The sequence below is a fragment of the Urocitellus parryii genome, chromosome 5 (genome assembly GCF_045843805.1).
Source record: "Urocitellus parryii isolate mUroPar1 chromosome 5, mUroPar1.hap1, whole genome shotgun sequence".
In the NCBI taxonomy this organism is placed as follows: Eukaryota; Metazoa; Chordata; class Mammalia; order Rodentia; family Sciuridae; genus Urocitellus; species Urocitellus parryii.
This window is the reverse complement of record NC_135535.1, coordinates 156,363,902-156,385,072: the sequence shown is the minus strand read 5'-3', so window position 1 is coordinate 156,385,072 and position 21,171 is coordinate 156,363,902. Positions and strand designations below refer to the sequence as shown.

Sequence of the window (21,171 nt, the reverse complement as noted above, 5' to 3'; positions counted from 1 at the left end):
AAATATATTTGTATGTTACTTATATATTTGGGAAAACTATCAATAAAAATTTAAGTGAAGTTCTTAACAGTTCAGTAAGAATGAAAGGAGGAAAAAGATAGAAAGTCCATGACTCAGGGAAGCTCTCTAAATATCAATCTTTTAATTATTCACTTCTTTTTGGCCTTGGATCTATAAGACTAGCTAATTTGATTGACTGTCAGGGTCACCTGAATAGGTATCTAAAGATTATTTTGTTAAACTTCTTAATCATGTTTTTTCACTCTTTGGACATGAGAACCTTGTCTTCCTGGAGGCTGACATAGCATTTTCCAATTCACAATCAATAAAAATTATAATAAAAGTGACAAACATGATCCTTGGATTCTGGATATGGTGCATACCCAAAACACTTAGAGAAAATGCAAGTGAACACAGGAAAATATCAAAGATAAATAAATGCTAAACCTTATAATATTGATTACAATTCCAAAGGCAGTCAGCTTACCTTAATGCATTCTACAGATATTTATCAATATCTACCACAAGCCAGACTCTGGGCTAGGGGTCAGGGTTATAAAGATTAACAAGTCGATCAGATCTGTAAGTACACAAAGTCTAATGATAGAAATAGATATGGATAGCTCATCCTTATTCAGTAATCACCACTGAGGCTTAAAGACCTAAAGGTAGCAAGTATAGTAGGGACTTGGAGGATTGGACAATGTTGGGTTTTATGGAGGACAGAAATACCTGAGAATTTAAGTGCAGGGCTTCAATAGAATTTTTGTTGTGTTTTGTACAGTTATATTTTAACTTATTTAAAATTTGACCAACAATCTTTTATCAAGTATTCAAAAACTAGGGATTGAATCCAGATGTAACTCTGAGCTACATTTCTATTCCTTTAAAATTTTTAAAAATTTTGAGATCGTCTCATAAAGTTGCCAAGGCTGACCTCAAACTTGTGATGCTTCTACCTTAGCATCATAAATCACTAGCATTATAGGTGTGCGTCACCATGCCCAACGAAGGTAAAAAAAATTTGAGAAATGAAGTTCCAAGGGTTTCTATAATATTCTAAAGGTTTTTCGTTTTCAAGATAACTCCATTTTAAAAATTTCACAAGGAGGGTTGGGGATGTGGCTCAAGCGGTAGCACGCTCGCCTGGCATGTGTGCGGCCCGGGTTCGATCCTCAGCACCACATACCAACAAAGATGTTGTGTCCGCCGAGAACTAAAAAATAAATATTAAAAATTCTCTCTCTCTCTCTCTTTAAAAAAAATTTTTCACAAGGATATTCTTTCACTTTAAGATTGTACAATAGGTGAAAACACAGAGATCAAGAGCTAAGTGGAAAAAGGAAGAGATATTTGAAAAAAAAAACACTTTAAAAAATTGATGGTGTTCTCAAATACCTTACAGCGTTTGACAATAAGGGCCATATGGAAAATATATATAGAAATAATGTAATAATAAGGTGGATACAATATATGACAACTATGTAAAAAAATTACTGAGACCCACGACTAATACAGGAATATAGTCCGGTAGTGATAATGAGTGGTATTTTTTTTTGGGGGGGAGGTAAATCAGCTATAATATTTAGTGAAAATAACATATCAACAGGGAGAGGGAATCTATATTGAGTCTCCCTCATATTCTAACAGTCTCAGGGTGTTTTGTTTTGTGGTTGTTGTTGATGATGGTGGTGGTGGTGTGTGGGTGTGTTAGAACAGGGTTTCTCAACAATAACACTATTCACATTTTGAATGGTTCTTTTTTTTTTTTTGTATGGGGTAGTTATTGCATTGTAAGGTTTTTAGCAGTATCCTTGGTCTGAAGGATACAGTATGAAGTATCCTTCCCAGAAGATGAGAGTGGTACCTCCCCAGTTAGGACAATCAAAACTGTCTCCAGATATAGCCAACAGTTCCTTAGGGCAAAATTGTTCCCAGTTGAAAACTGATTGTTTCAGAGGATACCTATTCTTTTTTTTTTTTTTAAAGAGAATATACATTTTTTTAGTTGTTGATAGACCTTTGTTTCATTCATTCATCTATATGCAGTGCTGAGAATCGAACCCAGTGCCTCACACATAGCAGGCAAATGCGCTACCACTGAGCCACAGCCCCAGTTCCCTCAGAGGATACCTATTCTAAGAGGGGTTTATTCTTGAGTTTTCCTGTTAAAATTATTTAAGAAAAGAAACTGTGTTGTGTGTCCAATGTATTTACTCCAGTTCAGCTGACACTTATTGGGTGTCTACCATGCTCTGGGCACCATGTGAGGACCAAATATAGAATTCATCTATATGCACTATTTTCCTCATCAACACTAACAATAATTTTCAGTAATAGGGCAAGGAAGAGTTTTATTTATTTATTTATTTTTAGTTCTGGGATTAAACCCAAGGCCATGAACATGCTAGGCAAGTGCTATACCATTTATCTACACTCCCAGCCCTGCAAACAGGATTGGCTTCACATTTTTACAAAGGAATGCTTAGTTTTAATTCCTCAACTGCTTGCTGCTCCAGGTTCCCTGGTGAAATTTAGAGAAAACCAAAAACGTGTTTACAGCTTGGTGGGGTTGTATAGTTAAGAGAAATCAGACATTCAGCAATACTGTGTTTAATCCATGCTTTAACTCATGTGGAGAAGCTTATGATGCAGTGGCCATTTCCAGACTTGGTGCCTTTCCTTAGAGAAAGGATCATTGGCTAGGTGTGACCACAGTGGGTGAGAGGCCCCTGGGGTTTCTAGAGTGTTCCCACCTTATATCTCATTAGTATGCCCAGAGAAGAGATGAAGAACTCAGAGAAGGTTCTTCTAGGGAGACTGAGGTCACTGAAGGGTTTTTCTTTGCCTAGTATTTGAGGGAAGAGCATAATGCAAAGGATGAGATGTTTATGTGGGAATTTCTGCTTCCCATGTATCTTCTCTGACCTCTGGAATATAATTCTCTTTGTTGGAGTAGTGACTTCAGGCAAATTCAATCAGATATTATGTTGGTTTTTTTTTTTTTTTCATGTATCTCACTTTATCTCACCACCACTTTGGAGTAGATCTTATTGTTTTTGTCCCCATTTTACACATCAAGGAACAGAGGCAGAGGAAGGTTAAATAATTTGCACAGTGTCACACTTCTAAGTAGCTGACTTAGAATCCCACCCCAGGTCTGCTTGACTGCAGAACCTGTGCTTTTAATTACCACTCTCAGCACCCGGTGGTTCTAGGAGGTGACCTATGTCTCTCTTGTGATTCATTTAATGCTTGTCTTCCTTACTAGACTGCAAATCCTATGAGATCTTAATCCATTTTGACTAGTTCCAACATATTCTGCCTATCCCATGGTAAGTGAGGGTATCTGTAGAATGAATGTGAAAATATTACAATCAGCTAATTATGGCAAAACTTTGTTCTAAGAGTTCTTGTTGACTAACAATTACTGATTTTATGTTCTCACTGGTTAGGGTGGAGTGGATGGGATACAAAAGATGATATGAGCTTTGGGTTCTGTGATGGAGCTGGAGAGAGTAGGCATATGTAAAAATTATCAGGAACAATCGAAGGCAGCCCACAATGCGAATCCTGCATTGTATGGACACGACTTCACTATAGGAAACCTGAAAGTAATCTCCTGTTTCTTTCTGTGTGGTTTTAGAACTGTCTACATCAAGGTGCTTTCATTTTATGGGATCTATTTAGCATAGTGCAGGGGCAAAGAGGGGTAGGGCTGTCATATTTAGGTTGCCATATTTCTAAACTGCCACAAGATGGGAGTATTTTAAAGCTTATTCTGGTTTTTTGATCATTAATCTTGTGGGTCATAAGATGGCAGAACCTCAATGTCCTGAGAATTGGACACTGGAACTCAGAAAAGCAAACATCACTCTTTTTTGATTCATGTGAGAATGCCAAAGGGAAATGAATACTAAAGCAAGAGTATAGCTCTCAGTTTGTCATTTGGGGGAGGGGGTCAGGACTGGGGAATTAAACCGAGTGTCTTATGCATGCTAAGCTATATCTCCAGCCCAGGTTTGTAACTATTACAGGAAAGCATTTGAAATGAAGCCTGTAGTATAAAATGGAAAATATTGCTGGTAAAAAAAATTCAATTTTTTTTTGGGGGGGGGGTTCTGGGGATAGAACCCAAGGCCTTATGCATGCTAAGTATGTGCTCTACCACTAAACTGTACCCACAGCTCCCAAATTCAGTATTTAGATACACTGTTTCTAAGCCTCCCATAGTTGAAGCCTCCTCGTGATTCAACATTATTTTGACCTTTTGTTCCAGTGTAGCAATCCAGTGAGAGTTCAGTTGTTTGTGGTACATGTTGAAGGCTGCCATTTTCAAACTTTCTATGTTGTCTCCAGTTGCTCAGGCAAATAGCAGGTGTATTTTAAAGTGTCCTGGGACAGAAATTAGTTACAGAAATTCAAATTGCAATCAGTGCAATATGGTAAGGTAGAGAGAATTACAGAGTTGATGGGCAGTGAAATGAGTGTCCTAGCTAAAACAAGTCCATTTGCACACAAGTTTATTATGAATAGATGGTGACTTTGGCTACAATTTGGGATGCTTTAATGCTTTTCAAGACTCTTGTCCTAAAGATCACAGGAAGCTATAGACAAAGAAAGGAAGAATAAGGAGAGGAAATTTCGCTAGATCAAATAGAAAGAACTGGAAGGCATGCCAGGTTTCTGTAGCCCTGGAGGTAAATCCAGGAAAGTCAGCTAAAGGTTGGCTTTTTTTTTTTTTTAAGATTTGAGATTTTTTAAAAATTAATAGTACCATGTGCTTTTTACAATGCCAAAGGGATACCTCTGATAGAGATGGGATCCCCTACAGCAACTTTCAGGTTCTTGGTAAAACACATGCATTTTCTTGATTTTATTTAAAAAATAGTGAAGCTTACAGAGCAACTGCCTACACATCCACCTGTCCTTGGTCTTCATTGTCCTTGCAGTTTCATGGCCATATTTAACATTATTTCAGGGGCTGCCTCATTTGATATGAGAGAAAAACAGTCACAGCTAACAAAGGGAGGAAGTGACAAAGATTTCAGGCTTAATTCTGCAAAAGATACTAGAAATCAGAACCAAGCTCTTGTAATTGACTGCAAGTCTTGCTGAAAGTATCTGGAAGGGTAAGTCATGTGTGTCTCCTGGAACAACTTGTGGGGAGGGTGAACCCTGCCCCTGCCCAGGAGGGATCCCACCTTTGCCACCTGTTTCTTCTTTCTAGAACCTCCTAGAGAGTAAGTTGGCTTTGTAAGGACCTTGCCACAGAGATGGTCAACTCTGCTCCCCACCATTGTGGTACTGGGGATTGAAACTGGGGATGCTCTACCACTTTTTAAAATTTTGAGACAGGGTCTTGCTAAATTGCCTAGGCTGGCCTTGTACTTGCAATCTCCTGCATCAGCCTCCAGAGTGGCTGGGATTACACCACACTCAGCTCTGGTCAACACTTCTTCTAGAGGCAAAATAGTTGCCAGTGTATAGAAGCCAGGGCAGCCCTGGTTTTTCTTTATCTCCCCTTCAGTCACCATTGTGGCCTGTGATTGTAGACTCTGAACTACAGGACCTAAACAGTTCCTGGTTTTCATCAGGTGTGTCGTATGCACAGGCAGGTGGGTCAGTTTCCACAGAGAACATCCAATATACCAGTGGAAAGTATCTGAGTTAAATTCTTAGCATGATTGCCTTGGTGACTTAAACAGCAACTCCACCCACTCTTCTACTCAGGTGGGACTTCTCGCTCAAGCCTACAGGTATGACAGTGCTCATTCTACTTCATTAAAACTATCCAATTTCTTCCTAACTTTGGTGCACAGAATTCTAGAGTGTCAAAGATGTTGTATCTTTTTTTGGGGGGAGGTACTGGGGATTGAATTCAGGGGAACTTGACCACTGAGCCATATCCCCAGCCCTATTTTGTATTTTATTTAAAGATAGGGTCTCACTGAGTTGCTTAGAGCTTAGCTTTTTGCTGAGGCTGGGTTTTGAACTTGTGATCCTCCTGCCTCAGCCTTCCTAGCCACTGGGATTACAGGTGTGTGCCACTGCACCTGACTCAAAGGTGTTGTATCTTAATCTCTGATTTAATAAGAGAACACAAGTGAAGTTATGACTTGACCAAACTCTTTGCCCACATTTTCCTTCTAAATCTGCCTTATTAGAGGTGCACCACAAGACCTCATCTTTAAAGTCCTAGGGTATTTATTGTCAAAATCTACATATCTCAGGGCTGGAGGCATAGAGCTCAGTGTTAGAGTACATATTCAGTATGTTCAAGGCCCTGAATTCAATCCCCAGCATCAAATGAAACCCCAAAATAAACAAAATCCCCAAACCCCCTACATACCTCAGTTACGTACTCTTTAGTATTACTTACTTGTTGCACCTCCACACCCAGCATAAGTATGAGTTTCTTAAGCTATTTCTTTTTCTGTAGGACTACACTGACTTAAGTGCTATTACCCCCATTTTATTTATTTTATTACCCCCAGGTGTGGAAACTGAGGCTCTGTACGATTAAATAGATTGTCCATTCTTACCCTACTACAAAGTCTGATCTAGGTTATACATACAGTTTTGTCTGTTTCCAAAGCCCACATTTTTATTATTTCTAAGTTTATTTTGAAAAATTAAAAACCTACAGAAAAGTTTTAAGAATGGTACTATGGGGTCAGGGGCTGTAGTTCAGTGGCAGAGTGCTTGCCTAGCATTTGTGAGGCACTGGGTTCGAACCTTAGCACCATATAAAAATAAACAAAATGAAGGCATGCAGTCCGTGTACAACTACAAAAAAACTTTTTTAAAAAGAATATGAATAGGGACTGGGGATGTGGCTCAGCGGTAGCGCGCTCGCCTGGCATGCGTGCGGCCCGGGTTCGATCCTCAGCACCACATACCAACAAAGATGTTGTGTCCGCCGAGAACTAAAAAATAAATATTAAAAATTAAAAAAAAAAAAGAATATGAATATAAATAACCATATGTCATTGCTCTCAATTCACTAATTTTTTCCATTTGCAAAGCCTACATTTTTCTTTTTTTTCCCCCCCTTTGTCAAATGGGTCTCACTGTGTTGCTCAGGATGGCCTCCAACTCCTGCACTCAAGGGATCCTCCTACCTCACCCTCTGGAGTGGGAGGCTCATATTACCATGCTGGCTCAAAGTCCACATTTTTTTTTTTTTTTTTTTGGCTGTACTGGAGATTGAACTCAGCACCTTGTACATGCTAGGTGAGCTCTCTCTAGGTTAACATTTTGAAGCAGGTTCTTACCAAGTTGCCCAGGCTGGCCTTGAATTTGTGATTCCCTTGAGTAGCTGGGATTATAGGCATTTGCCACAATGCCTGGCTTTAAGCCCACATTCTAGCACTGAGCTATATCCCCAGCCTTTTAGAGACTTAAGCCCATATTCTAAATCACTGTACCATTTATTAGTTATATTACAATCTTACACACATACACAACCCACATGTTTTTTTTTTTTTTAAAGAGAAATTTTAATCTTTATTTTTTAGTTTTCGGCAGACACAACATCTTTGTATGTGGTGCTGAGGACCGAACCGGGCCACACGCATGCCAGACGAGTGCGCTACCGCTTGAGCCACATCCCCAGCCCCAACCCACATGTTTTTAATTTCAGCTGTAAGAGTATAAAAATATCTGTCCTGAGGGCTTCAAATGTGTTAGTTTTCTGTTGCTGAGACCAAATACCCAAGATAAAACAACTCTGAAGTAGTGAAGTTTTATTTTGGCTTATAGTTTCAGAGGTTTCAGTTCATAGTTGCTTGTCCTGATGCAGAATAGCACATCAAGGCTGGAGTGCATGGTGAAAGAAGATTGCTCACCTCATAGCAACTGGGAAGCAGAGAGAGAGAGGGGTAGGAGAGAGATGCTGGGGTCTCATAGCCCCTTCAAGGGCCTTCCCCCAATGAGCTAACTTCCTTCCAGTAGGCCCCACCTCTTAAATGTCCCCATAGCACCACGGACTGATGAGTGGGCCTCTAGCATGTGGGTTGGGGAACATTTAAGATTCAAACCATAAGCATTAATGAAATGCAGTGAAATAATGGGTTTATTCTTTCAGCAAATATTTATTGAGATCCTACCATCCTGGATTGAGTACCAGGCATTGTCTTGGGCCCAGACAAAGCACAGTCCATACCCTTAAAGAGTTTAGAGTGAGGTGAGTAAGGGCAGACAATAAAGAACTCTCCAGCTACAGGAAATCTGAACACCAAGGATGAAATTTTTGAACAGAGTGGTACTGGGAAGAACTAGAAAGGCTTCCTGGAGGAGGTAACCTCTGGCCTGAGGCCCTTCCCACAAGAGGGAGTGACCCATGAAAAAAGGGGGGAGGAGCGGTTTAACCTGGCAAGAGTAGCTACTGAACATTTCAGTATCCAACTTAGCATGGAAGATTGAGGAATTTCCTTTTGTGGAAATTGGTTTTAGAAGAGAGCGCATGAATTCAGACTAGACATTAATCTGATAAAAGACCAGGCCAGTTGAGTTTTCAGTCTGTCTTAGCTTTGCACATTTATAATTTTTCTTCACAGGACACTGCAAGTATCAATTTCTGGAAAATAATCTTTGTGAAAGTGTCTTGAATTCCTTGGCATGTAACTTGAATTTCCTTTTAAGTGTATATATATATTTTTTTTTTTTTTTTTTTTTTTAAATATATTTATTTATTTATTTTTCGGCAGACACAACATCTTTGTTTGTATGTGGTGCTGAGGATCGAACCCAGGCCGCACGCATGCCAGGCGAGCGCGCTACCGCTTGAGCCACACCCCCAGCCCCAAGTGTATATATTTTAATATTAATAAATTGTTATGTTAGCTAATGGTACTTGCTATCCAAACAAGTCTGATCTGTTTCTGGAGTCTCAATAATATTTTTGTTTCTAATTAAGAAATTGGATGAAGACTTGCATCAAAAAATTGCCCGGGAGATGAACCTCTCTGAAACTGCTTTTATCCAAAAACTGAACCCAACAGACAACTTCACACAAAGTAAATATGCATTTTTTTTCTTACCCTCTTGAATGGCACCAGAAGTTCCTTTTTGGGAGGGAATGATTTTATGTAAGGGAAATTCTCATTTATTATTTGTATGCAGATAGTAGATCTAGAAGATTCTGATTTGCTTTTTGGTTCATCTCAGGTAAAGGGTATGCTATGGTTTAAATGTGTCACCCCCAGATGAGTTAGCTCATTGGGGGCAGGCCCTTGAAGGGGCTATGAGACCCCAGCATCTCCAATAATTCATGTATTAGAAACTGAATTCCCAATGCAAATGTTGCGGGTAGGGACTAATGAAAGGTGATGGATTAATGTCATTATTGTGGGAGTGGGTTCATTGTCTCAAGAATGAACTTCTTATAGAAGTAAGTTTGGTCCCATCTTGCTCAAGTGCTCATGCATATGAGTTTTCTTGCATGTCTGCCTTCAGCTGTGGGATGATGCAGCAAAAAGGCCCTTATCAGTCATAGGCCCCGTGACCTTGCACTTCCCAGCCTCCTCAACTATAAGAATTAAATTTATTTTCTTTATAAATTACCCAACATATGGCATTCCATTGTAACAATACAAAATGGACTAGGAGGGTGTTTGGTGAACCTGAATGTTTCAGCTCCAGATCTAGAGCCAGGGGCCCTGGGATGCTGGTCTAGCCTGCACTCATCCTTTCACAACGAGTTTTGGTATTAATCATGCTAGTGATGTATTTAGGAAAGAAGAAAATGAAAAGTTTGCAATCTGCTCTTAGAGGAATAACCTTGTCTCTGTTTGACTTTTCCTCCTCTGAAGGTTCCTGCTTTGGACTAAGGTGGTTCACACCAGCGAGTGAGGTCCCGCTCTGTGGTCATGCCACCCTGGCATCTTCGGCTGTGCTGTTTTACAAAATAAGTAATGTGAATTTCTTTAATGAACCTATCACTTAGCTATAGCAAATATATATTTTTAAAAATTCTCATCCACTCTTTCTAGTGGACCAAAGTGAGTGGTATAAAGGTATTGCAGTTTATTTCATACAATACATGGTGCAAAAAAAAAAAAAAAAAAAAGCAACCTTTAATCACACTTTAGCCTTTATGAGTATTCAGTGGGCATTCTTGGGTTGTTCCCTGGAAAGCCATTTTATTATAAATAGATCTCTGGGGTTTTTTGTGACCAACATAGCAGGGGGATTGGCTAGGGCAGAATAAGTGCCTCACATGATATGATACTGGGGAACCACAGGCACACCTTGTTCCAAATATTGGGACATACATTGAAATTTGTTCTATAATAAGAATTTCTTTGCTCTGAATTTTAAAGATTCCTGAGTCCTGACCATCAATATTTACCTTAAGATGGTGCAGCCCCTTAATCCTGCCAGTTCTTATTTGCATGATAACCCTCAAGGATTTGTGGGAATGGGATAGAAAAATGTCTGGAAATGCCCAAAAAGAGAAGACAACAAACAGAAATGTAACACAGAAACAGGATGATGTGACAGAGCCTGGAAGTGGGCAGCTGGGAAAGGAAGGTCTTAGGTGAGTTACTTCAGATGGTGATGGTAAAGGAAGATGTCACAGGGCAAACTCTCCCAGGAAACAGGCTGCGAGACATTTGTACTCAGGAAGAATTGAGGGGAATTTTTCTTGGGCTCAGGATTGGGCTCAAGAAAGCAGGATTGAAGAGAGGAAGAGGTGGACCTGAAAAGTAGTAGCAACAAAGACAGACCTTGGCTCAGGCCACAGGAGCTATGAAGCTGGAAGTTTTTTCAACTGGTAAAGTTCAGAACAGAGGCAAAAGTTCAGGTCTTTTTACCCTCCGTGAACCAACTCTCAAGGCCTGAAAAGAAGCATTACTTTGGGTAAAGTACCCCTCTTTGGCTAAGGGCAATTCCCAGAGAGAGACTCAGCTGAGAGCTGTCAGCTGTCAGACTACTGGGAGCAGAGTCAGGGCGTGGAAAAGCAAGCAAGCTTCAAGGTTGCACCTGAGAACAGGTGCCTCCTTAAATTTGGCACTTTCTTGGACTTCCTTGCTTCACCTAGTCCCAGCCCCAAGGTGGGAGATAGAATCTGGATACCAGCACCCTCTAGAGAGATAGACCTTTGGGGTGAAGAATGAGACAAAGTCTCCTGAGCAAAGAGCTGGAGTGGGTGGATCAGCATCATAGAGAGGCAGCAGCAAATGCAAAGCTGCAGTAAATTTGATCTGAGTATCTGGAGCGTCCCGAGGGAGGACAGGCTTAGCAGAAAGGGCTAGACCCAGAGCCCTCTATCATGTAACCCAGCATACAAGAAGATGATTTGGGTTTATGTGCATAAGGGACCAGAGTGAAGAAAAGCAAACATCCTGAAATATTGTTTTTTTTTTTTTTTTTTTTTAAAGAGGGAGAGGGAGAGAGAGAGAGAGAATTTTTATTTATTTTTTTTTAGTTTTCGGCAGACACAACATCTTTGTTTGTATGTGGTGCTGAGGATCGAACCCGGGCTGCACGCATGCCAGGCGAGCACGCTACCGCTTGAGCCACATCCCCAGCCCAAAACAAAAGAAAAAAAGAAAAAAAAAATTGTGTAGGAACTCTATCTTGAAAAGAAGGGCTTAATGAAGTTGAACTGAGTCTTTTGAAAGCAGGGTCCCACATTGGTTGGAATGGCTCTGAGGTTTGGAATAATAATCTCTCAGTCTCCTATGGAGTCTTAAGTTTAGATGAGATGACGTGTGAAAAAAAATGCTTTGCAAATTATGTCTTACACCAATTATAATGAGAAAAATTAAGCTTTGGGTTTCAGAATGTAAATTTTATGCTCAGTGAGTTAGTATGCAATGCTGAATTTCTTTGAGAAATAGTTAAATTTTACAGAAATATTAGAGAAAAAATTAGTTTACAAATTTAAAAAAAAGGTTAGATAAAAAAAAAATGTTAGATGAATAACCTAAGTTGGTTCACAAAGGGATATGGCAGCATTTGTGGTCCATTTTTTGTTTTGTTTTGGGTACTGGGATGGAACCCCAGGGCACTCAGTATTTTATTTAGAGACAGGGTCTCACTGAGTTGCTTAGAACCTTGCTAAGTTGCTGAGGCTGACTTTGAATTGTGGTACATTATTTTTTAAAAAATATTTATATATATATATATTTTAGTTGTTGATGGACCTTTATTTTATTCATTTATTTATATGCATTGCTGAGAATTGAACCCAGTGTCTCACACATGCTAGGCAAGAATTCTACCACTGAACCATACTCCCCAGCCCTGTGGTACATTCTTTTTTTTTTTTTTTTTTTTTGGTGGTGTTGAACCCAGGGCCTTGTGCACATGAGGCAAACACTCTATCAACTGAGCTACATCCCCAGCCCCTGTGGTACATTCTTTAAGTCAATTTTTTTATATATAGCTTGGTTTACTTAGGGTGAACTTGATTTGTTTGCACATAAGACTATTGTTCACAATTACCTGTTTTGTCATCTCCTTAGAATATCTTAAATATGATCCACAATAATGGGGAGCAGAGAATAGAAGTTCATTGGATTAGACAAAGGGGAATAAAGGGAATGGAAGGGGAACAGGAAAGACAGTAGAATGAATTGGACATAAATTTCCTATGTTCATATATGAATACATGACCAGTGAATCTCACCACTGTGTACATCCACAAGGAATTAACTTAGAAAAATAATAATAACTATGGATAAATGGTAAAAAGATAATAGAGGGAGGGGAGCAGGGATCAGGGGAAGGAAAGGTACTGAGGTCTGAATTAGAATAAGGTATAATCCAGGTATGTATAATTGTGTCAAAATGGATTCTACTGTTATGTGTAACTAAAAAGAAAACAACAACAACAACATCTCCCCCCGACACACACACACACAAAACAAGTTAAGGAACAACTGGATTTATCAGACAATGGAAAAAGCAAGGATTCTTCCCTGTAGCCTTTGTAGGTCACATGGTTCTACTGACACTTTGATTTTAGACTTCTGCCTTCAGAACAGTAAGAGAATGAATCTGTTATTTCAAGGCAAAAAAAGAGAGAACATCTTAAACTAATCAAGTTTATGATTCTATAGTTATCGTTGATGGATATTTTAAAATCTGCATTAGAAAACATTATCCCAGTGACTGGAGAAGCTGAGGCAAGAGGATCACAAGTTCAAGACCAGCCTCAGCAACTTAGTGATCCACTGTCTCAAAAAATAAAAAGGGCTGGGGATATGGCTTAGTGGTAAAGTACCCCTGAGTCAATCCCGATAACAAAAGAAAAAAAAAGAAAAGAAACATGATAGCAGCTCTATCAGGTACACTTACTTATTACCCCATTTTTCCCTCCATGCTGGAGATCAAACCCAAGGCTTAGTGCACATAGGCAGGTGCTCTGCCACTGAGCCACACCCCTAACTCTAACCCCATTTTATAGCTGAGAAAACTGAGGCTTAAGGAAGTTAAATAATTTGCTCAAGAGCATATTTAGTAAGCAGATAGGAGTCAAATTACAAAGCCTTGCAGTATGATGACACATTGCAATAGTTGTATTCCTTGTTCTCAAGTTAGAAACCAGTGAGGGTTTTCTCCACTTGAGACCCCAGCAACTCAGACCTGAGCCTCCATCACAGGAAAGGACAGCACTGCCAGAAAATCTGAAGACATGCCAGGCATGGTGGCTCGTGCTGTAATCCCAGTGGCTTAGAGGCTGAGGCAGGAGGATTGCAAGTTTAAAGCCAGCCTCAGCAATTTAGAAAATCTTAAGACAACACTAAGGTGATTGAAATAGATATACAAACGTACAACAGTTTATTTTCTTGATTCTTTTTTATTTTTATTTTTGGCCAGAAAACACAAATAACACGCTAACCTTTGTCACTCTGAGTGGGGAACTAAAGGCCAGAAGAGCAGAGGATGGTATCATCCTGGATTTTCCTCTTTATCCGACCTACCCACAGGTCAGCTCTTTTTAATTATGACACAAAATATGTATAACCAACAGCTTGTCTATTTTACAATGATTTTATGTTTTTTTTTCCACTTTTAGGACTTCCATGAAGTAGAGGACCTGATAAAGGTTGGTGAAAAGAATCAAATCTGAGCCTATGTGATTCATTCATTTATTATCATTTGAACACAAAGATTTGATATGATTTGATCCTGAAAGATAGTCCTCTACCAGTATAAATGTTCTAATGGAATCTTAGCTGAATAGTGCTTGGTAATTTCAGGTTTAAATTTTAATATTCTATCTGTTTGGTGAGAAAGTTGACTACTTATTTATCTATTTTACTTTTGTCTGTGTTAGGGCTGGGGCTGGAGCTCAGTGGTAGAGCACTTAGAGCAATTGCCGGGCATGTGCAAGGCCCTGGGCTTCATCCCCAGCATTGAAGAAAAAGAAAAATCAGCATTAGCTTCCAGGATGAGAGAAAGACTTGTGGGGGCAGACTGAAAGACCTGAAGGAGGTGCAAGAAAGAGAGTAGGACATCTTCAGGAGATGTTAAGTGTCTGGGAGAACACAAACCTTTAGACAAAGAGGGGATGTGGAATTTCTATCCATTTCTAGCTATAAAGATAGAAATGGGCCTGAGGCATGGCCACAGAAGTTTAGATATGAGAGTTGGGATTTCTGACAGAAATGGCCATTCCAAGAAATCCATACAAACAACAAACAACAATGGAAGCTGCCTGACAGTTGTTAGTGTCTCCAGTATTTGTGGAAGAGAGACTGAGGAGGGAGGGTGTGCTTTGGTGGAGACCAGGAAAGTGTGGGTGCTTCCAGAGAAGACAAGACACAGCCTGGCCCCCTCATGGATCTTCCATGAGCATGTGTCGAATGATAAGAGTAATAACAACAACAACAATATAATAATAGTGTTTTTGAGAGCCTCCTCTGTGCAATACCACGACTAAGTGTTTCACTTGCATTGTTTCATATAATTCTGAATATTATCTTGTGAGGTAGACACTACAATTATCCTACAGTAGTTCTGGGGCCAGAGCAGCCCCAGATGCCCAGGTGCTTAGTGTGCAGGGAAGTAAATGATTCTGTTAAATGGTCTATTGTGGGTTCCATTGGAGTGTTTCTCAGTGAATTTACAACTAGAGCATTTATAATATCTTTAGTGTTTTGTTTCATCTAAGTTTTCAAAGAGTATAATTGAGTATCATGGATTCTGATTTTATACCCAGCTTCACCCATGGCTTGAGTTTCAGGAGATAGATAAGCCAAATTTATAAATTAATTGCTTTATTCACATTGGTGAGAACCTGGAAAATATTCATCATGGTCGACCTTGTTCAGGAAAGAAAAAACTTCACCTGGTCTCTCTAAGCCTCAGAGTCAGCATTTGTAAAATAGGATAATAAAGGTCCATTTGTCATGAGCGTGTTATTTTGTGTTCCTTCCTAGAAACTGGTATTCAGATTCCCAGCTGAGAAATAAACTTTTATTTTTATTTATTTTTTTTAAAAGAGAGAGAGAGAATTTTAATATTTATTTTTTAGTTTTTCGGCGGACACAACATCTTTGTTTGTATGTGGTGCTGAGAATCGAACCCGGGCCGCACGCATGCCAGGCGAGCGCGCTACCGCTTGAGCCACATCCCCAGCCCCGAGAAATAAACTTTTAAATCAATGTGTGAATTCAGGCAGAGAAGGGCAGTTTGCTGAGGGTAGAGAGCAGATGGGATCTGGCTGTCAGAGTTCCCGTTTCTTTGGGAAGGGCCATTGGTCAATCCATAGGGTTTCTACCTCTTTGTGCCATTGAGGTATAAAGCCCAAGTACCACCCAAGGCAGAGGGAGTCTTGGCTGTGGGAGCTTGAGCAGCTCAGTCCTAGAGAAGCCAAAGCCACCTAAGGATGGCCATAGACAGTTATGTAATCATCTGCTTCACCTGGAGGCTGGGGTGGTCCCAAAGGATGACTTTTGGAGAGGAAATTGTCCCCTCATAACCTCCCTCAGCACCAAGCCATTTCCAAACAAACAAATAATGTTCTTGGGTTTGAGCAAGGTTAAGTGTAGTCTTAGGTAGAGTGAACTCAGGTATCTTGAGAAAATGTTGTGTGACTGATCTGTACCATACCACCCAAGTGTAAGTGGTGTGCCTTCTGAGCAGAGCAGCACAAGACAAGTTCCCTAGTCTCCACTTGAGTTCTAACATGTGGAATGTTCTAGTTGTTGCTGCAGGTACTCTACATATGTTATTTATGTGCCACTCACAAGAACAATTCCAAGAGATGAGAATGAAGCCCCTATTAGTTAAGAGTTGGGTTCAGAGCTTCAACTCCAGATCTGGATCAGGATGGGTGTGCTGTGAGAGAGAAACCCTGGGCTCTCTGAGTCTCCTCTGTGGGGAAGATACCCATTGAAAGGAGTTTGTGCCTTCAGGCATGTGGTAACCACTCGTGGGCCTTGCCTACTTTGAGGCTGGCAGAGGGTGAGCTAAGTGGCTCCTGAGAGGCCCTTTGGGTAGCTAGGAAACTGGACATCTTTGAACAATACTTTAAGCCCCCAAAGTGAGCTAATGCACTTGGAGACTGAAGAACATGGGGTTGCCTAGCTCACAACAGATGCTCAATGAAAGGTCATTCCCCATTGAGGTGATCAAGAACTTGACTGCAGATGTGCTCCTGAGGAGTTTTTGGTCCATGTCCACAGATGGCCATAGGCAACACACTGGTCCAGGATATCCGCTATTCTCCAGATACCCGGAAACTCCTTGTCCGGCTCAGTGATTCTTATGAAAGGTAAATGTGATCGTTAGCTGTGTCAGCACTATGAGGAGGGCTGAGCACCTGCTGGCTTGGTCTGTCTGTGCTGTGTCCTGTCAAACCATGACTCTTGTGACCAGGTTCTTTCTAGAGAGATACTACCACTGGCCCTTCCGTCCTCTCCTGCTGAGCTGTCTGGGCAAGCTTCCCCGGGCCTGTTACACATTCTGTGTAGTGGGGAGGTCTGTGAAATGGGTTTTCCCTAATCCATCCTTTTATGAACAAGGTCATTTCTGGAGACTCTGAAAGTGAAAACGGAGAACCTGCTGCAAGTTGAAAACACAGGGAAGGTGCGAGGACTCATTCTTACCCTAAAAGGAGAGGCTGTCGGGCAGACCCAAGCATTTGATTTTTACTCCAGATATTTTGCACCATGGGTTGGTGTGGCTGAAGATCCTGTAACAGGTACTTTTTCCTTAAGTCCAGGGGAGGGTTAAACATGAAACAGGAGGACACATGTAGCTATTTAAGTATCCTTCATGTCACCTTTCAGGTTTCCTTGGTTCTGAGCTTCTTTTTTAAAATGTTTTTTTAGTTGTTGATACACCTTTATTTTATTTATGTATAATTGATGTCGAGACTCGAACCCAGTGCTTCACACATGCCAGGCAAAGTGCACTACCGCTAAGCCCCAGCCCCAGTCCCTGAGCTGCCTTTTTTTAATTAGTTGCTCATGACAATACAATGATCTTGACATATCATACATTTGAATCAAATGGGGTATAATTTCTCATTTTTCCAAGTGTACAGGTTGCAGAATCACATTGGTTATACAGCCACGTTTATACATAACAGCAATACTAGTATCTATTTTATTCTGTTGCCCTTCCTATCCCCCCTTCCCATGCCCTCCCCTCCCATCACCTCTCTCTACCCAATCTAAGAAGAGAGGTGGGAGGGAATGGGAGGGAGAAGGGGAATTGCACGGAAGATGGAAGGAGACCCTTGTCGTTATACTAAATACATGTATGATGATGTGAGGGAAAAAAAAAAAAGAAATGTGTCTCTGAGCTGCTTTTGTTTCTCTCTTTCTCCTTGCCCCTCCATCCTCTCACTGAAATCTCATGTGACAAACACACTATAAAGGAGATATTACAGGGTCCAACTGTGGTGACAACAGCCTGGGTTTGCATGGCTAGCTTCCTGTTTCTTGACCTTGGGCAGGTAACAACATTTTTAAAATCTCAGTTTCCTCCTCTATAAAATGTGGATGATACTTCCCATGATTATGTAAACATGATGCATGTTCAGTGCTTAGTACAGTGCCTGGCACACGGTCAGTATGCAACAACTACTGTTTTCATAACCAGAAACTGGATCTCCTGAGCCAATATCTCTAGGTATCCCACTAGCCTGATGCAAAGGGATGAAATCCGAGATGGGTAGGAATGTCAAACCTCTTTCTTTCTACTGGAGATTGAACCCAGGGTCACTGAACTACTTACCAGCCCTTTTCATTTCTTTTTTAAATTTTGAGACAAGGTCTCATTAAGTTGCTGAGGGCCTTGATAAATTGCCCAGGCTGGGCTCAAATTTGCAATCCTCCTATCTCAGCCTCCTGAGTTGCTGGGATTACAGGCATATGCCACCACACCCAGGCTGTGTCCCATTTCCATCCTCTTTAAGAATAGTAGGCTGAGCAGCAAGGGTGGGGATGCTTGATGGAGCAGGTTTCTGGGTGGGATGAGGCTGGAGGAGGCTGGGTAGAGACTTTGTGGTTCCCATTCTGGTCAGATGGTAAAGACCAGGCTGGTTCAGGACTTTGACTGAGTTACTCTCTGAGGAACAAAACATGTGAAATTCAAAGCTCAGCAAACAAGCACTTTTGAAGACTCAGGAAAATGCCCAACAACATTGAAACAGTCCAATGTAACCTCTCCCCATGGAAGAGAATTTCTGAGAAGATTTCCACATGCACAGCTGCTTTCCAAAGATTTTAATTGGCACAAAGAACACGTGTCCTCACCCTTCCCTCATTATGTTTTTTTTTTTTTTTCCTAGAGTGGGAAGGTTTTTAGATCATGATGACCAAGTTTTGAGGTTTTCTTGGGAACTTAAGGGTTTTTTGGAATGTGGAATTCCCGTGCTAAAGCAGGTTAATCTTGGGCAAACCAGGACAGTCGGTCTCCCTACTTATATTCCCTAACAGTAAGTTTTCCTGAAGCAGGGAACATTTCATTCTTTTCTCCTCCAAAGACTTTTCTGTTAGTGATGACTTCACATTTTGTTTCTTCATTTTTATATCCAATCTCTGATCTTTTGAAAAAAAAAATATTTGACTCTAAAGAAAATTTCTTTTGACCTCCAAAGCCCAAGAATATTTGCTTAGAGAAAAAAAAATTGGCTTTTTGGTCAGAACTCCCCACTTTCCTTGAATATGGACTCTAAGAGGAAGAAGATACTTTCCTGGAAAGATGTAGAAATATTTATGTGAAGGCCTGGTTTTCCTACCAAGAGCTGATAGAAAACTGATAGATAAGAATTAAAACCAGCAGCCAGGAGTGATGGCACATACCTGTAACTTCAGTGACTCAGGAAGCTAAGACAGGGGGATTGAAAGTTCAAGACCAGTGTCATCAACTTAGCAAGGCCCTAAACAACTTAGCAAGACTCTGTCTCAAAATTTAAAAAAAATAAAAAGGGCTAAGTAAGGAATGTGGCTTAGTGGTTAAGTGCCTCTGCTTTTAATCTCTGGTACAAAAAATTAAAAAAAAAAATTTAAAAAATTAAATAAATAAATAATAAAACCCAAAGTCTAATTCAGTCTTCAGAAACAGTAAGGCAGATTTGATATATGATTTGGAGGAGCTTATTAGTAAATTCTGTGTGTTCCTTTCTATCTCCATTCATAATTCCACATTCTGCTGTGGCCTGGTCAATATAAAGATTAAATGACCTAAGGTTACTCAAGCTACAATTAATTGTAAATGCTTATAAATTTACTGTGAAGTCACCCCTGTTTCCTTTGGGATTGTTATAATATTTCATCTCTATTCAGGGTCTGCACACACTGTTCTCGGCAGCTACTGGTCCCAGCAGCTGGGGAAGCAAGAAATGCATGGTAAGACATCTCTTTGTCTAACTTTAAGCTAGTGTTCCTTCACATATGCACTATCCCCTTGAAAATGTAGTGAGGTGTTAAGGCTCTTCCATGTGAAATATCCCTAAATATTCTTAAATATCTACCACCTCAAACATCCTCCACCTCTGCTTCCCCCAATACACAAATACTCCTGACACAATAAATGCCCAATAAGTTTTTGTTGAATAGAATTAAATTGCTGTATAACTTTGGCTCAGAGAAGTTATTCATAATGTGATAGATTGAGACTGGATGATGACTAAGGTTAACTTACATCTTATTGTTAGTCACAGGATTAATCGAAATTGCTCTTGAACCAAATCCCCTGGTGATGATATATTGCTCAGGGCTAAAGCCAATGGAGGCTGCATGTTCTGATCATCAAAGCAGGACTCTAACCCCAAAGGATGCAGGTCTGACTTAGTGGGAGGATTAGGCCTCTGTGATCCTAGTGGATAGCAAGGTAGCTCTTCTCTTTCCTTGGTGAGTCTAATTATTCTCCTAAGCACTGAGCCCCTGGAAGGCTAAGGCCATGCTCTTTTGTCTGCCATGGCACATGTGGTTGCTTGAATATGTTATGATTGAATGAACTCCCTCTGTCCTCTTTAGAATGAGAAGATGGGGCCTTCTCAGGAGGGCCAAGACCACCCCTCTTCATCTTCTTAGACTGCTGGTCCATGCCTCTTGCTTTTCACACATCCTTGCTTACACCTAGAGAAAGCTAAGTGTTGAGTGTAGCTGGGGCATTACGGGAAACACTAGAGGAAGTGGTGCAGGAAAAGGCCCAGGAAGGGAAGAGGCATGGTTGTATGTTTTGTACATCAAATTATGTTTATGTCCCTCTCAATCTTCAAGAGAAGGGAGGGGAGGTGGACAATGCCATGAATAGATGAAGGATTTTTTTTTAATTCTGTAGTTGTAGATGGACACGATACTTTATTCTATTTATTTATTTTTATATGGTGCTGAGGATTGAACCCAGTGCCTCATATGTGCTAGGCAATCGCTCTACCACTGAGCCACAACCCCAACCCCTAGATGAAGAAATTTATATTTTAAACTGACTTGGGAGGACTCTGGGGTTTATTATTTTCTGTATAAATTTTTATTTTTTTATATATTTTTTGGTACCAGGGATTGAACCCAGGGCATTTAACCATTGTGTCACATTCCCAGCCTTTTTTATATTTTATTTAGAGACAGGGTCTCACTGAGTTGCTTAGGGCCTTGCTAAATTGCTGAAGCTGGCTTCAAACTCATGAGCCTCCTGCCTCAGCCTCCTGAGTCACTGGGATTACATGCATGTGCCACCAAGTCTTCAACTCCAGGG

At 40.4% G+C, this 21,171-nt stretch overlaps 1 protein-coding gene across 2 annotated transcripts in view; it reads left to right on the top strand.

Annotated features, from left to right (window-relative positions):
- Pbld (phenazine biosynthesis like protein domain containing) overlaps positions 1 to 21,171 on the top strand; it is a 55,870-nt gene that overhangs the window by 33,335 nt on the left and 1,364 nt on the right. For both annotated transcript variants that reach the window (XM_077798493.1, XM_026394628.2), the window contains exons 3-9: positions 8,921 to 9,020; positions 9,816 to 9,914; positions 13,834 to 13,943; positions 14,033 to 14,062; positions 16,647 to 16,735; positions 16,986 to 17,164; positions 19,758 to 19,820. In XM_077798493.1, the coding sequence (XP_077654619.1) occupies positions 8,921 to 9,020; positions 9,816 to 9,914; positions 13,834 to 13,943; positions 14,033 to 14,062; positions 16,647 to 16,735; positions 16,986 to 17,164; positions 19,758 to 19,820 (670 nt within the window). The remainder of the gene's footprint in view (positions 1 to 8,920; positions 9,021 to 9,815; positions 9,915 to 13,833; positions 13,944 to 14,032; positions 14,063 to 16,646; positions 16,736 to 16,985; positions 17,165 to 19,757; positions 19,821 to 21,171) is intronic.